This window comes from Montipora foliosa, chromosome 11, assembly GCF_036669935.1.
Source record: "Montipora foliosa isolate CH-2021 chromosome 11, ASM3666993v2, whole genome shotgun sequence".
Classification (NCBI taxonomy): Eukaryota; Metazoa; Cnidaria; class Anthozoa; order Scleractinia; family Acroporidae; genus Montipora; species Montipora foliosa.
Window position 1 is genome coordinate 54,380,214 of NC_090879.1, and position 16,807 is coordinate 54,397,020.

Consider the following 16,807-nt stretch of genomic DNA (forward strand, 5'->3'; position numbering starts at 1 on the left):
GAGTCTTCAGTGTCACAGGGAATTGGGGCCAGCAATTAGATTCCCCACACTGAAAGGTGGCGACCCTGCCAGGACATACTAGGACTTAACAGGATCACAAGGTTATTTCTTCGTACTAAAATCAACACATGTTGCAGTGAGTGGAAAGTCATATGTTCACTTCAGCATGCTTGGCTCAAACGGAGGAAAGAGCTGGAATTGATTAAACGTTTGGAAAAATCAAAGGATGTGACCGCCAATTACTTGATGGAGATGGCCAAAGACTTGGAGTACATCAAACAATGGACAATGGATCACAAAGAGGAGATTTCACCATTCAGAAAAGTATGCACCCAAATAAAGGGTAAAATGGAGGAAATCACACATAAAGAAACACAATTGGAACTTGAAAAGCAATTGTGTATTCAACACAAGGTGAACGAAGAGCAGACAAAGCTCAAATTGCATCAAGAAAAGGAGATTGAGGAGGCTATTTTTCTTCAAAACCAAAGAGAAGCAGAGTGGTACAGAAAAAACCTGGAATTAGAAAAGGAAATACAGAAAGTCAGTTACAATGTATGGAAGAAGCGAAAGCCGGGAAAAACGCAACTGCGCTGCAATCAGTGAAATTACAGAAATACACAATAACGCCCTTTTCTGGCGATTACAAAGATTGGTTGCAATTCTGGAATCAATTACGGTCGAAGTGGATGGCTCCGCAATTTCAGAAATAAGTAAGTTCAGTTACCTTCTGGAACTAGTAAAAGGCAAGCCAAAAGAAGACATCCTCGGGCTGCCGCACACAGAGGACAGATACGGCAAAGTGAGGCAGATTTTAGAGCAAACATATGGAGAGGATATCAAAGTCCACAAGGTGCTAATAAAAGAGATGGAGGAACTTCCGGCCATATTTAACATCCACAAGATCGCAATCATTCACGATTTCTATAACAGGCTCTCAAGAGTAGTATGCACCCTTAATACAATGAAGAAGGTAGCATCAGCTCAAAGCATGGTGTATACACTAATGGATAAGCTGGGTCCGGTGCAAGAAATACTTGTTCAAAAGGATGACGACTAGGAGGAATGGGGGTTGGAACAACTCGTGGAGAACTTACAGTGGTACATGGAGAGAAACCCCTTGAGAGACAGCAAAGACGGAAGATTTCAAGCACGGGCCGTGGATAAAAGAAAAGGAAAACCTGTTTTTCGGTAACAATGGGAGAAAGCCAGGCCGCAAACCTAATGGCGTGTACTGCAATTGTCAAGAGCATAACAGCTTTAACTGTACTAAAGTACTTGACATAGTCGCCAGACGAGCTATATTACAAGAGAGTGGATTGAGCTGGAACTGCACTGGTGGAGGGTCATGGTGTGACGCAATGCAACTCAAGAGGATGCAAAAACTGTAACAGGAAACATCACACCTTGATATGCGACCAAGAAAAATATACACTTGATAAATTTCATAACCCAAGAGTTGAGAAGAATATGAGTGTGCTAATGAACCACGGGAGTACACTTCATCCAACAGTACTAGCAAAAATTGGGGAAGAGGAAGTGTGTGTGATGTTTGATTCGGGCACCAGGAGTTCCTACTTGTGCACAGATGTGATAACCAAACTTAACTTGAAACCTGCGAGGAAAGAGAAACGCTACATAGAATAGATGTATGGGACAATGCGGAAAATCATAGAAGTATGCGGTGTCACTGTACATTCACTTGCTGTTGAAGGGTTTTCAATTGGCGTGGAATGTATTAATGCCGAAAAACACGTACTGACACACCTGCCCAATCCAAACATCAAGGCCCTAAAGAAACAGTACGGCATATTCAGATTAGCCTTTAGTGAGGAAGCGACACTCTGCCTATTCATATCATTCTGGGGGCAGCAGACTACCAGCAGGTTCATACTACAGGACCATTAATCCTGGGGGTGGATCCTAATAAAGATCCAGGCGCAGAATTCACAATGCTTGGTTGGACTGTCTATGGATGTCAAACGGTGACAAGCAATTCCTTCTCACAACCGGTCAAGAAGAGTTTGACAAGCTGTGCTCGCTGGACATTTTAGGGCTCAAAGATCAACAAAGAACAAGAACATACACGAAGATTTTCTCCAGCAGCTAAATAAGACGCAAGGGGGCTTCTATGAAACAAGGTTGCCGTGGAAAGAGGATCATGTACCACTTCTGACAAACAAGAACTTGTCAGTGGCTCAACTGAACAGTAAAATCAGGAAGCTGGAGAGAATGGGGAAGTTGGAGGACTACGATCAGATAATGCAGGAACAAGTGGCCGCTGGAATTATGGAACCTGTACCCCTTCATCAAACGGGCGAGGTAGTGCACTACATTCCCTACCAAGCAGTCATTCGAGAGCAAGCAGAAATGACCAAGATGAGAACTGTCTAAGATTGTTCATCAAGGGCCGACACGCAGACTCCCTCTCTCAATGATTGTTTGGAGACTGGACCGCCACTACAGCCTCTCCTGTTTGACAGTCTTCTCCGGACACTATGTGTTACTGGAGACATTCAGAAAGCGTTCCTCCAAATTCGGGTACACGAACAAGATAGAGATGCACAGCAGGTCCCATGGTACGACAACCTAGCAGACAGAAATATAGCGGAGTACCGTTTTACACAAGTGATATTTGGAGCCACGTCAAGTCCATACATCCTTGAGGCAACTCTCCAGAAGCACATTAAGGGTTACAATGAAGGCCACAGCGCAGGTGCCTTTAGAAGACACCTATGTTGATGACATTCAGGGGGGAGGCGATGTGGAAGAAGATGTGGCTACATTTAAAGAAGAGGCTTCCAATATAATGTCAGAGGGCCGTTTCACTCTACACAAATGGCACAGTAACGTGGAACAATTAAATTCAGTTGGCAAAGTGACAGAAGGAGAAGAGACGTATGCTAAGAGTCTGGTGGGAAACAGAGGAAACAGAGAAACTAAAATCCTGGGCACACTTTGGAACAAGGAGCACGACACACAGAGTATTGACTTCAAAATGTGCTTAAAGGCGGAGAAGCCTCTAACAAAAGGAAAAATGATCTCAGCCATAAACAGCATTTATGATGTACTGGGATGGAGCTCTCCAATCGCTATCACTGCCAAGCTCATTTTTAGTGAAGTATGCCTTGCAGATCCTGCAATTGCAGCCGATTTTCTACAACCCCTCTTCAACACAATCTGGAATAAAACCACGGTTCCTGACGACTAGACTAATGGACTGGAGTTGGTTTCCACACACACGTTTGCGTAACATGAAAACTGACCTCAGACTGGCCAAAGATGAAGATGGATTATTTAGGTGCAACAAAAGAATCCAAGGCTATACTCCTCATTCCAAGAGAATCAGTGTTAGCACGTCACATCATCGAACACTGCCATGTGCAAACCTTGCATGGGGGAGTGGCGGCAAGCATGAACAAAGTGCGAGAGAAGTATTGGGTTCCAAGACTGAGATCCATGGTTAAGAGTGTTCGACGTGACTGTAACTATTGCAAGAAATACTGCATGACAGTCCTAAATGCTTCACCGACCTCCGCCTTCCCGAAGTTCAGAACAGAATTCACCGAACTGTTTAACATCACTGGGGTAGACTTTGCTGGGCCACTCCTGTACAGATCTGGAGGCAGGACAGGAAAGGCTTACGTTGCACTCTTCACATGCGCAAGTACAAGGGCGGTGCACTTGAACCTTTGTAAAGACATGACAGATAAAGAGTTCAGACGAGGCTTAAAGGAGTTTGTTGTGCGACGAGGCGCTCCAGATCTGATAGTAAGTGAGAACGCCAAAACCTTCCAAGCGATGAAAAAGTGGCTATCGACCAGACCAGACCAATTATTCTTCGGTCGTTTCTTGGCTCTACAAGACCACTCGCCATGTTTTCGTAACCCAGACTTCGCACATACTTCTATTTGTATCACCATAGCAACCGCTTGAGTTCAGTGGTGCTAGCGTGCACTTACAATCATTCAGGTTAAAACTCTCTAGTGGTAATCATGCCAAAGGGTTCTTTACAAGCAAGATCTCCACCCAGCTGAGATATTTAAATTGTTGAAAGGAGAAGGCTTACTCGTCAGCTTCACCAGTGTCACACAAATTATTAAAAAGCTTCGATTTACTGTCTCGGGAGCAAATCTTCCACGTTCTGGAAGACCCACCAAGCTATGTGTAGAGGCAAATGCTTTTATAGATCAGCAAACGCGAAGCAATGATGACATGACGAACGCTCAGATCCACAAGAAGTTGGCAAAACGTGGCATTGCAGTGAGTTCGTCCACAGTGCGGAGATCTCGGAAGCAACAAGGCTGGACTCTACAACGGACTGCTTACTGTCAGCTGATACGCGACGCCAACAAAGTGAAGAGACTGGAGAACGCTCAGCGTATCATGGAGAGTGGCGATACTTTTGACAACGTCATTTTCAGCGACGAGTGTTCTATTTCCCTGTTACAGGAAGGTAGACGAGCCAACGAAGCGAAAACCAAAACCAAAACCAAAACATCCGCTGAAGGTTCATGTCTGGGCGGGAATTAGCAGACACCGTGCCACAAATACCTTTGATGGCATCATGGATGCTGATTTGATCTGCAACATCTTGGAGACCACGCTCGTTCCATTCATTAGAGAAAAACTTCCCGCGACCACCCGTTCCTGCAGGATAATGACCCAAAACGTACGTCCAGACGAGCAAAGGCTTTCTTCAAATAAAAAACATATCAACTGGTGGCGTACCCCCCCCCCCCCCCCCACAAACCCCAGATCTCAACCCGATAGAAGACTTGTGGCACGAACTCAAGTTCTTCTTGGAATCAAAGGTGAAGCCAAGCAACAAGCAAGAACTGGTGGATGGTAAATCAAGAAGTTTTGGACGAAGAAAGTCACGCCAGAAAAGTGTGCAAAATACATTGATCACGTTTTGCACAAGGCAATTCCAGCTGTGGTGGAGGCTCAAGGCGTCGCAACGAAATATTAAATACAACGGCTCTTTTAGCAGCCAACGCGCCCTGCTTCGTCGAATTTGGATTCAACATTGCACTGTAGGTCGCTAAAAACGGCTCTTTTAGGAGCCACCACATCTGATAAAAGTCAGTGACCAACAATAGGTCCTTGCATTGCATCAATTTATTCAAGATGAAATAAAGTAAAAATATAAGGCTTCCATTATACTAAATGAGCATCCCATTGTAGAAAACATGTTCCGTGTTTCTTTTGAGTTATAGTAACATTTTTTCCCAAAAAAATTAGTATGACCAGAAATTGTATACATGTTCTTAAAAGGCTTACTGTATTTTGCGAAACGAAACGAAGGGTAAAATAATGATGTCAAATGAGATCATGGTTTAGCACGCATTGTGATGTAAACAAAATTGAAGAATAAACACCGGAAGTGCGAGGCATATTTACCAAAAGCTTTTACCAATGTAACGAAGCAGGTAAAAGCTTGCTGTGATCTGAAAAGAGCTTGTTTCGCAAAATACAGATCTTTCATTTCAAAACTCTGCACTTCCAGTGTTACTTTACCCTTCATTTGTTTTCATTTTGTTCTGTTTCGTTTCGTTTCGCAAAATACATAAGCCTTATTAAAGTCATTAAGGGCATCAAATTAGCGTGTTAAGTGCTTTCCCTGAATGATCGTTCATCTGTAAAAAACGTAGAAATGACTGAAATGAAATTCAACTGACTTCTCTTTCTCATTTATTCTTTCCTAACAAGTGCCTGTTTAAAAGTTCAGCTTCTAAGCGTTCCGAGCTCTGTAATTACTCATGGCCTTTGTTTTCCTTTGAGAGTGAAATTTTAAAAGAACAATGCCATCAACTTGAAAGAACCGCCTTCATAAAAACACTTTTATCTTCCAACATTTGCCCGACAAATAACTGTTTTGAAACGTAAAAGCTGCGAGCGTGGTGTTCACTTTCTGACGAAAGATACTGAGCTTCTTGATGAAGTTCGTTCCGAAACAGTTATTTGTCTTGCAAATGTTGGGAAATAGTGTTTTCTCGAAAGCAGTTCATTCAAGTTTAACGCCATTGCTTTTTTTAAATTTCACTCTCAGAGGAAAAATTGAAGGCCATGAGTTAGAGAACTTGCGACTGCTGTAGATTATAATATCAATAGCATGTGCGAATACACAAAACTATTGTTTTCGAAAATTATAATGATAATTGAAGTCGGTGAGCCGATGAAACTGAAGTATTCTTGATCCAGCTGACGCTCCGGAGAACTATAATAGGTCCGAAATTGAAATTGTCGCTTCCCACTCATCATCTTCTTTAATCGAAACTACTCGCCTTCTGTTAACTTGCCTCATGGAGAAAAATATTGCTCGTGTCATCTGGAGTCGTGGAAAGTATTCTGATGTTTATCGCAACTGCATTGTGGATCCATCCCCACTGAAGAAGGGACAGAATTTTAAAGTACTGTGGGGAAAGACCAAAAAAGAGTACTCTGCAGTGATAGAGTGCTACCCGTTTGAAACGAGTCGTGAATCTTCCAGATCGGAGGGGACACTGCAACTGCGTCAGGCCAAAGTAAAGCGAAAGCTGATAAGTATTTGTTTCACATCAAACTCCTTCAACAAGAGTGAATTTGAAATGGACTGTTTTCCTGCAAGACTGTTTTCCTGCAAGAATTTGACCACCTGTTGCTCTTAATCCGCAGATCCCAGAATCACCTCCTGCACAGAAAAAAATTAGTATTTTCAACTACTTTTTACTCAAGTATCACCCAAATGAATTGGCAAATGTCAGTATCGTTTGTAGCCTACCAGTGGTCCTTTTTTGCTTAGTCCATCGTTCTTGACGTGCACGAAAAGTTGCTCTTCTGCACATTTCTTGTATTCGTGCTATTACAAGCCGCTAATTTGCATATTCGTTAAATTTCACAGATTTTGCAGGTTACGTCACCAGCTAAAGAGTAACAAGTTGTTGAGTTGTCCAAAGACAGTTCCGATTCAGACGATGATACTCCACTGGTTACACTGATTTCTCAGTGTTCACCTCAGCCTGTCAGGCCTATCAAAGGAACATCACCTACAACTACCGCTGATCTGGGAGATTACTCTGATGGAGGAGAGAATGAAATTCCAGATATGGGAAATCTCATAAGTAGAGTAATGCAGAGTCTGGGTAATGTAACAGAGGTAAGCATAGAATAAAAATGTTGCTTTTGTACACTATTTTCACTTGACATTCTATAGAAAGCTGCCACAGAGGAGAAAGACCCCCAACACTGTAAGAGAAACTTAATGTAATCTTAGAATATGTCGTTTGATACCAATGTATGGATCTTGAATGTAGACTAACTACCCAGGGGGATACTTTAGGGTGGGGATGTGTTGCTTGGACCCTGGAACTCTTAGCCTATACCAGAGCTAGTTTCAGCTGGATTTTGCTACCCTATACTAGAGTAAACTCCCCAAATCACTGTCAGTTTTTCTTTTCTATGAAGTCTTCAACCAACTGGTCAGTTTTGTGAAAAAATGATACCCTATTCTAGACCCAACACTCTAATTTATATACTCTACACTAGAGTAAACAGCTTGAAAACCATACCCTTCACAGTGGCACATATCTATATAGGCCATACATGGCAGTACCACCACCCCCCCCCCCCCCCCCCCAGACTAACTACAAATTAATTAACGTTGACATAGAAAGGAATTTCTATTTAAGTCTTAAGATTACTTACAATGCAGTGGCTTAATTTAAACTCCTTTGTAAAAAGTACCCGAAATTTATTATACATCACATGCTTACAATGAGTTTATATACCTCAGGTATGTCAAGGAAATGATGCAGCCACAGAGCTTTGCCTTGCACGAACAATCCTGGAACGGCTTGAGTGTTCCTTTGCAAGGCAGGAAGCCAAGCTTGACAAGATCCTGAACCTGATGACATCTGTTCCAGCATCTTCAGTCCCCAATCAAACCTCACAGTGCCCCCCTCCATTGCGGTTTTCAACACCTGATCCTCATTTAAGCCAGGTCCAGTCAGTGCAGAGGAATACAGAGCACTCAGTTCAGGTCCAAACAATGCAGAAGAATGCAGAGTACCCAGTTCAGACAGTCCAGTCACTACAGAGGACACCACTGGCAGATGTAGACAAGTTACTTAATACTGAATTGACAGGTACAGTACCGCTCAAAAGTAAGTTACCACTCTCGGGCACGACGCGAATTGCGTCGCGCACTACAGGAATCGCGTCGCACGCCACGCAAATCGCGTAGTGCTCGATGGTAAGAAATCTGTAAGTGCAGTGGCTTCACGCTCGCGCGCGATTTTAATTGTCCTTTTGTTTCAAATTTTAACCGTGGAAAGTGTTTGTGAAAGGCCAATTTTCGAAGAAAATATGCCTATGATAAATTGCAGTATCTTCGTATGTAAATATGTGGCAATTTCCGAGCTCATTTCATTGTTTACAAAGCTTCGTTCGCCTATCAGCAAACCGTGAATCAAGCGCTTTTGTAAGGAAAGTAAGTTCTCGTATTATTTACGCGTTTCAAGATAATAATAATCCTTGGTTTGTGTTTCCCTTTGGAGACTCGTTGTGAAAATTTTAAACGCAAATTTTAACCCGATGGTCAAAGCATGAAACGCTTCAGATAAGTAATGCCTTATCGAGTGCGAACTTAAGATTGTGGACGCTAACAGCACTGCTGACTGTAGCTATAAATAATCATCATATTGTTGTTATGTAGAAAGGATGTTTTGGAGTAAAGTTAATTGTAGTTTTAGTCTGTGTAATTATTATTTGTTGCTGTTAATGTTCATGTGTGAGCGTTGAGAACAAATTCATCCTTTCATTGCCATGAAATTTTGTTTTCAATGTTTGCGGATATTTAAAGAATGTATGTTTCAAATTTCACACTTCAAAAGGTTTGAAGTTGGCAAGAAATTTTAGCAACGCGCAATGGACATTGTTTTTGTAAGAATTTTTCCACCAAGTGGACGATGTTTCAATGAAATCGTCGCTTATTCGTGTATGAGTTTCAGAAATACCCTGTATGCAGAATTTTTTTTCCATCGGAATTTTCGTTTGTAAACTAGACTCATGTTTTTGTTGACGCTTAAACGTCGTCTCCTTACGGCAATTTCGACGTGGGTTTTTTTTATTGATATTGTAACAGTCTGTCGCTAATTTCCAAACAAATGAAGAAAATCAGACCCACACATGATCGACGATCGATTTAAGGTGTGGAAAAGAAACTTGCATGGATCGATTTGAAGTCAACTCCACGCATTTACATGTATTAACTTTACACAGAAGATCGCCGAATTTTTTCCACCAAATGGTCGATGTTTCAACGAAATGATCGCTTATTCGCATGTGAAGAATTTATTTTTCATCGGAATTTCCGCTTGTAAACCAGATGCATGTTTACTGTAGCTTAAACGTCGTCTCCAATTCGCAAATTCGCAGTTTGCAATTTAGACAATTCCCATACAATTTAACAAATCAAAAATCGCCTTCGCTTACTCGCGCAACTGAAGAGATAATTTATACGCGAAATTGACTGATTTCGCGTAACACATTAGTTCCTAATATATGCCAGAAATTTACGCTTCGATTATTCTCGCGCTACGCGAATCGCGTCACGCAGGAAACGTGACGCGAGGTGGTAACTTACTTTTGAGCGGTACTGTATTTTATTATCTTTGTTTGGCTATCAAAGATGCCATAATATGCCTATATCTTCGTAGTGATGCATCATGACAATATAGGCGATAAAACATTAAAAAGGAAATTTGGCAACGTTTCGGTTAAAGTGTCAAATGTTTCTGTACATGACGTTTCACGCTTTTAGCCATTCTTCAGGTCAGAGTGCTTAGTTCGTATCTAATTTGGACACTTGATGACATATGCAGTATTCCCATCTGTTAGCTTTCCCAGTTTCTTGTGGTTAATTTAACTGAGTTTCAAGTTGATAGGTTGAGGTTGATGTTGATGTTATCCTGTTGATTTTTATTTCTTCATATAGATACGGTTGAAATTGGTGGATCTGGAAACGTACGACTAGGGAGAAATGGCTACATTTTTGTCAAAGCAGCATCTAAACCATCAGGGATGGCTCTCCGCTTGGCAGACAAGTTATTTCCTAAATCAACCTTGATGCGCTCTACAGTTCATGGGACCAGAGACTTTGCGCCACTGGATCCAATGATAATTTCTGCTATAAAAGGTAAGTGAAGCAAGATACATGCATATCAGTTGTATCATACTTTGTTTTTGGTCTGTTTTGTTTTTAGCCACTCTGCTTTTTATTTTTCTGTACCATTTTACTTGTTTTAAAATCAAGTGTCCAACCACAACATGTTTTCTTTTCAAAAACAATGTCTTGCATTCAGTTCCTTATGGTATATAATTTACTGAGTCATGTTCTGTGACACACCAAAAAAATATATTTTGAAGGAAACAAGTTCTGGCTAATTTGCTCCAGGTGTTTGATCCCTGATTTCACTCCATCATAGAAATGGAAAACAAAATACATTTAAACGTGTAGACTAAAAGATGATGCAATGTTAGCTATTTTCATAATGAACTTTACTGTTATGTAGGCTTACTTAGACATTTCATTTTGTTTGCAACTGAGGTAATCAAATCATTCTCACACCAGTGCCGAAATGACGAAGAAATGGCTAAAATGTGGGAGGAATGCAAAATCAGCATAGGAAAAAGATGCCAGAACCTAAGAATAAATGACAACAGTCGTTAGTGTAGATTATCATGAATCGTTGGCATCACGTTGGGATAATAACTACCCTGCGAGCAGAGTCTCTATCGATCTTCCTAGGTAATTAGGGAAGAGGAAAGTAGACTCTGCTCGCCGACTCCACATTCTTTGCTTTGCCGCTCATCCAAAGAATTGAATGAGTCAGTCCAGGTTCGACTTGTCAAACCTGTTTTTTTTAATTTTTGCGCATGATCAATCGCCACGCGTCAACAATATTTTGAAATTTACAACAGTGTGGCGATTTTACCTGTTACTAGAATTCCCACGATTTTTTCCTATGTGTGTTGGTTACAGAAACTAGTCTGACAGAAACCCATAAATTTTTCAGTAAAAAAATGAAATGGTATTTTAAGTCGAGTATGGACTATCTTGAGTTTCCAAGGAAATGATTTCTTGATTGTCGTGTGTTTGCCAGAGTTGTTGGAAAATATCCTGACTGTTTGTTTTCATTTTGTGCTTTTGTGGCTACTGGTCACGCGTGACTGACACCGAATACATTTAAACTTTTAATGCATGCTCAATACAATACATGGTTGCAGCGAAAAGAGTCTACTTTCCTCTTCCCGACTTATCTAGGAAGATCGAAAGAGACTCCGCTCGCAGGGTAGATAATAACGTGACAGAATTTGTATTTATTAAGAACGTTTTCTGAATAAGTGTATTTTACAAAGCGAAATGGTAAGCTCAGTTTTCATCGTGATGTTGTAATCTTTAGTTGGCTGTGACAAAATAAATAAGAATGAACAGTTTTTAAATAATTTTCTATTGTTACTGTTATTATTATTATTTCGTTATTCTCCAAGCCTCTTTCTTGTCTAAAAACCAAAACCCCAGAAGTCTGGAGTGATTTTCAAGCAAGTGTCTTAAAACTTACCAATTAGACTGACTACTCAGCGAATCTCAAACCGTAGTGATACCAAAACTAAAACCAAAGTAATTGGCAGCTTTTGCCGCTCCATCGTTTGGTTTATTCATAACCCGCCGGAAGAAGGACGATTGGTGGCCTAAAACCTCGCAGCTCCTTCGCTCGCTTAGCTATTCTAACCTGAAACTCACGAAGTTGCCTTGTGCCAAGTTTACCTTTCCCCATGCAGAGGGCAAAACGAACGTGTTATACACGTACATGTAAATACTCAATTCTCGCAAACGCCTCACTTTCCCTGTACATGACGTGCTACGTATGCTACATCTGTACTGCAGGCCAAATTACTGTGGGCTCATAAGTTTCCAAAATTGTCAACAGCGTTCAAAAGACATTGCACCGTGGATGGGCTTAAATACAAGAAGAAAATGCTTGAAACAAACTTATTTTTAAACCTGGCAAGGATTCAGTATACAAAGTAAGACATCCAAAGACTGTTTTGTATGACTGACCTCTGGAACGGATTGAGACATGCACTGCTCTGGCTAAAACCACGCAAAAGACATTTGAGAGCTTTTGAGTTTTGATTCAAAAGCGAAATGTAGTGTTTCATAAAATAAAACTTTTGTCTACAAACGCTGTCTCACTTCTGCGTTGTTTGTTTTGGAAAAGCGGGCTACTGTAAACAATGTTACATTAACAGAATTCGCACCCAGTTTCACCGATCGATAAGCCGACTACAAAATCAAAGTTGCTAAAACAAAATACTTGTGAGGCAATCGCAGGTTTTGTTGTGTGAGGCAATCCTTTTTTTTTTTCGTTGGAAACAGCCGATTAAACTGTCGGTTCATTGAATCTATTTTCGATACGACTTTAGTTTATTTATGCGTATATACGCTTTGTTCAGCGATGTTGTTGATGGCGGCCGCAGATTTATGTCACAAAAATTGGCTGCTTTGAATTTTCGTTTGGTTCCCTTGAAAATTCGCTACTTCGAATTTCGCTATCACGAATTTTCGAGAAAGATCGTGAATTTTTCGCTTCAAACCATACGAAACATCATTCGAAAATTCGAAAATGACTTTTCGTGGAAAATTCACGAGAACAAAGGACGAATTTTGACAAACTTCGTTTACATTACTTTTGCACCATACTGTAAAAGCGCCACGGAAAATCATCCCAAATTACATGACTCGACACCCAGGCTGTTTTAAGTTCTTACTATCATGCAATTATAAAACCAAAGAATTTAATTTAAACAGTATTCCTTACTTCTATGTGGAAATTCTAAATTGTTGGGAAACGATAAAAACAACAAAAACTGAAATAGATCTCATCTATCTCTCTAGCATAAATTGATATTTTGCCGTCACGTAGCAGATTCCTAGTTGTGAGCGGCAGGCACTTGGAGTGTCACGTGATCGTTTAGCGAGTGAGGCATTCTTCGGTCAGCCTTCGCCGCATGCACAAGTCCTGTTTCGTTTTTTGTCCTATCGAGCTGAATTAGTGTTTAATGCCTTCGTTAGGCGGTATATGATAGCGTTCATTTACATAGTAAGTAGTGTCTTTCAATTAGAATACCCTAGAACCCCGAGGGTCACACGACTGCCTTGTTAGGGGGTACACGTTCCCCGCTTTTTTCCACCTGCTGGTTTTTTAGGGGTTCTCGTGTCCGGCTCTGGTGCATTGCTTTTCTCTTTATTTTAGAATTGATGTACCGGTATTAATATTATTGTAACTATCCCAATGCTTAATAAACTGCACGGTGGCTTGGCTGGCCAACGCGCCCATATATCACCTAGCTTGAGTGTCCGGTTAAGTAGTGGAGGCAAAATAATGAAATTGTCACGCCGCTATTTTTTGTATAGGATCAAACTGTATCATATTAAAGCTAATCGGTATTTGGGGTAGTACAATAATCTATTAGAACTGAAAATTTGGAAGCGATAATCATATGATGTCATAATATGGAACAACCATGGTATAAAAATCACAACTAAGCCAATATTTTATGAGGCATGGTGCAAGGCAGGTGTTAGAAACGTTAACAATTCTCTTAAATTCCAAGAGTGGAAAATTCCTAACGTATCAAGAATTTGTTAATATTTTCAAGGTTAAATATAGTTTCATTACATACTATGGTCTTCTCAGTGCAATGAAAAATAAATGGAAACTTCCGCCTAACTATGGCCAGGAACAAATAAGGACACAGAACTGGTACGATACTGAAGAAAATCTTTCCAACGCCGCTCTGCACAAAATAATTGTTAAGAACAAATTCCGGCCACCCACCAATGAGTACCGAATCATTAGTTATGGAGTGGAGCCTGCTGAAATCCAAAAATTATATAACCAGCCTTTTTCTGTTACCAAAAATACAAAGTTAATAATGCTTCAATTCAAGATAAATCACAACATCATTTACACTAGAGACAGACTCAAAAAGGGTAACATAATATCTGATGATGTATGCCAACTATGTAAAAGAGAACAGAATACAACCCAGCATACTGTATGTTTTTAAAGTGTTCCCATGTAGCTTTATTTTGGAGTGAATTATTTGACTGGTGGTCGCAAGTCACCAGTGAAAACATTTATTTACCAGACTAAACTCTTTTCTACACCATCAACCCCTAAGTTTGGCTTTGCTGGTGGCAAAATACTTTATTTACAAATATAACTTGTATGAACAAACTTTACTTTTCTCACTGTTTAAGACACAACTTCCAGAGAACATTATGACTGTAAGATACATCGCAATTAAAAACAAAACTGCCGACCTCTTTAATGACAAATGGAAATGCCCTACATTAAAGGATTTTGTTCCAGAAATTTTGCCACCACGAACGTCTTAATTTACAAATTAACTTACCTACTTTATGTCAATACTGCCATGTTGTTAAAACATGAGGACCCACATAGGATACTTCTTGGTTCACTGTTGGAACCCATCGTTGCTACAGACGCCACATTGAATTATATCTCCAAATTACACAAACGTGTGAAATTTAATTAACTAATCTGCCACGAGGGAATTTGTTCTCTGGTTGCCTTTTTCAACACTCACAGCATGCATTTTATTTTGAGCTAGAACACACATCAACCACAGTTAAGCCGCTTACGAGTTTTATTCGCAAGTCGTGCGCGGTAAACGTCATGCATTGGAAAGCCCAACAACGTTCGCTTAAGTTTACACTACCTAAATAATTTTGTTCAGCACACAAACAACTTGCGTGCATTGACGGCCTGCTCGAGGCCCGAAGTGAAGTCATGCTATGTCAATTAGTTTGAATTACTTCATTAAATTCTGTTTAGCAACAAAGTTACAGGCAAATCTTTTCTTTTTTACTTTGGGGGAGATGGGGAACAAAAGCAATTTTAGCTTCGAACAGTTTGTGTGAAGAATTGTGATAACCAGTATCTTATGCAAAATATCCGGCAAATTAATTACATTGTACTTAGGAATTTTTAAATGAGGTTCTGGCAGCTCCGCAATCATTACAGCTCAAATTTAAGTATCATAGGAGTAAACCTTCACGCCAATCCCGCAGTCCAAAACAAAAAGACGAATGTTCAGTTGTTATCCTACTATTTTTCTGAGATTGGAACAATATTTCTAAGAGTTGAAACAATGTCATTTGCGAAGGGCCTGTCCTCGGCACGATGGGAAGTCGAGATGACAATTATTTCAGTGAATAGACTGTACTTAGATTGTACTTAGGAATTTTTAAATGAGGTTCTGGCAGCTCCGCAATCATTACAGCTCAAATTTAAGTGTCATAGGAGTAAACCTTCACGCCAATCCCGCAGTCCAAAACAAAAAGACGAATGTTCAGTTGTTATCCTACTATTTTTCCGAGATTGGAACAATATTTCTAAGAGTTGAAACAATGTCATTTGCAAAGGGCCTGTCCTCGGCACGGTGGGAAGTCGAGATGACAATTATTTCAGTGAATAGACGAAAAAAGCTTCTTCCGGAAACAGACAATTGTAACATCTTTCCAAATGAGAAAATATCGCTGGCTGGGCTTTGCTTTTTTCCTTCCATTACTTCTGGTGCCAGGTAATCTGCACTTCTCTTGTACGCTTTCAATTTCACAATCTCCTCACTCTTTGCGAAGTCGATAATTATGGGACGATAATGTTCACCTTCTTGCTGAATAATAACATTGTTCGCCTTTAAATCATTGTGCACAATTTCCCTGGTGTGAATGTGTCTAAGAGCTTGAGCAATTTCAGTAAACACTTCAGCCGTTAACTGCTTATTAAAAATTCTTTCCTTTACCACTTTGTGGAGGGTAATACTCTCTTCCCCTGTTCCATGGAACTGCATTACAAGGGCGCAAGGCGCTCTCTGTGTTACAACACTAAAAAGAAACTGCAGGTTGGGGTGCTCTGCTAGCATGCACAGCATTTTCCCCTCGTGCCACACCTCCTGCTTGCATCTTTTACTTTCACTTGAATTTGAAGCGCCACGCATTTTGATTTCCTTGATTACTGCCTTCATGCTGCAGTATCGGGCAAGAGAGATGTTTCCAAATGTTCTGGAACCGATGGGACTTTCTTTTACTTTGACCAGCAATGACACATCAAGTTCTTGCACCGCCTCTGGCTTTCTTCGATCCTCCACAGTCTTCCCAATCCTAATCGATAACTTGGAGAAGACACAGAGATGACCTTATGAGGAAACCTCTGATCTTTTTTTTAGCTTCGCCAGTGAAAGCAATTTCTTCCCCCTGGAAAGAGTACCAGCGCCCAGAGCCTGCTTTCACCGACTTCTCTTTAAGAAATGGAACTATCCGGCCTTGCACGTTCACCTTCGTTGATGGTTTCCACCTCCCGCTTCTTCCTTTTACTGCAACTGACTTCGTCCTCAGTACGCTGACGACAACTTTCATCGGGGATATTCAGTTGCTGTTTCCTTTTGCTGGCCACTGGTTTTTCATCCTTATAATTAGACTGTTTTACATGGATTTCAAAACGGTTAGCATCTTCTTCAGGAGCCCTGTTGACACAAGGCGCTTGATTTTTTGCCTGTTTCTTCTCTCGCTTCTTTCTTCTCTTCTCTTCGTTTCGCCTTTTTTCCCAATCTCACTTCTGCTTTTTTTTTTTCCTCCTTGGAATATGGGCGAGATCTATATCTACTCTCTTTCAATTCACCTACGTCGGACATGATTTCATGATTTTGTGAAGCAGATAGGTAGCAGTCTTCAGCA

At 40.6% G+C, this 16,807-nt stretch overlaps 3 protein-coding genes across 3 annotated transcripts; 2 read left to right on the forward strand and 1 right to left on the reverse strand.

Moving 5' to 3' along the window:
* The first annotated feature begins 2,698 nt into the window (after nucleotides 1-2,698).
* On the forward strand, nucleotides 2,699-3,211 carry LOC137977427 (uncharacterized). Its single transcript, XM_068824641.1, has one exon. It carries the CDS (start codon nucleotides 2,699-2,701, stop codon nucleotides 3,209-3,211), a length of 513 nt encoding a protein of 170 aa, XP_068680742.1.
* A 77-nt stretch (nucleotides 3,212-3,288) lies between these two features.
* Nucleotides 3,289-3,936, forward strand: LOC137977428 (uncharacterized). The gene has a single exon (XM_068824643.1). The coding sequence runs from the start codon at nucleotides 3,289-3,291 to the stop codon at nucleotides 3,934-3,936; it is 648 nt and encodes a 215-aa protein (XP_068680744.1).
* Nucleotides 3,937-15,438: 11,502 nt separating this feature from the next.
* On the reverse strand, nucleotides 15,439-16,489 carry LOC137977429 (aurora kinase A-like). Its single transcript, XM_068824644.1, has 2 exons — nucleotides 16,409-16,489; nucleotides 15,439-16,245 (listed from the first exon to the last, which is right to left on the reverse strand). Exons 1-2 carry the CDS (start codon nucleotides 16,487-16,489, stop codon nucleotides 15,439-15,441), a joined length of 888 nt encoding a protein of 295 aa, XP_068680745.1.
* Nucleotides 16,490-16,807: the final 318 nt, after the last annotated feature.

Excerpts from the sequence above, each read along its gene's own strand:
- LOC137977428 (XM_068824643.1), top strand. The coding sequence starts at position 3,289 with ATGGATTATTTAGGTGCAACAAAAGAATCCAAGGCTATACTCCTCATT.
- LOC137977429 (XM_068824644.1), bottom strand. The coding sequence starts at position 16,489 with ATGAAAGTTGTCGTCAGCGTACTGAGGACGAAGTCAGTTGCAGTAAAA. Across the intron at positions 16,246-16,408 it reads GGTGGAAACCATCAACGAAG|TTATCGATTAGGATTGGGAA; the intron begins GTGAACGTGCAA and ends GTCTTCTCCAAG.
- LOC137977427 (XM_068824641.1), top strand. The coding sequence starts at position 2,699 with ATGAAGGCCACAGCGCAGGTGCCTTTAGAAGACACCTATGTTGATGAC.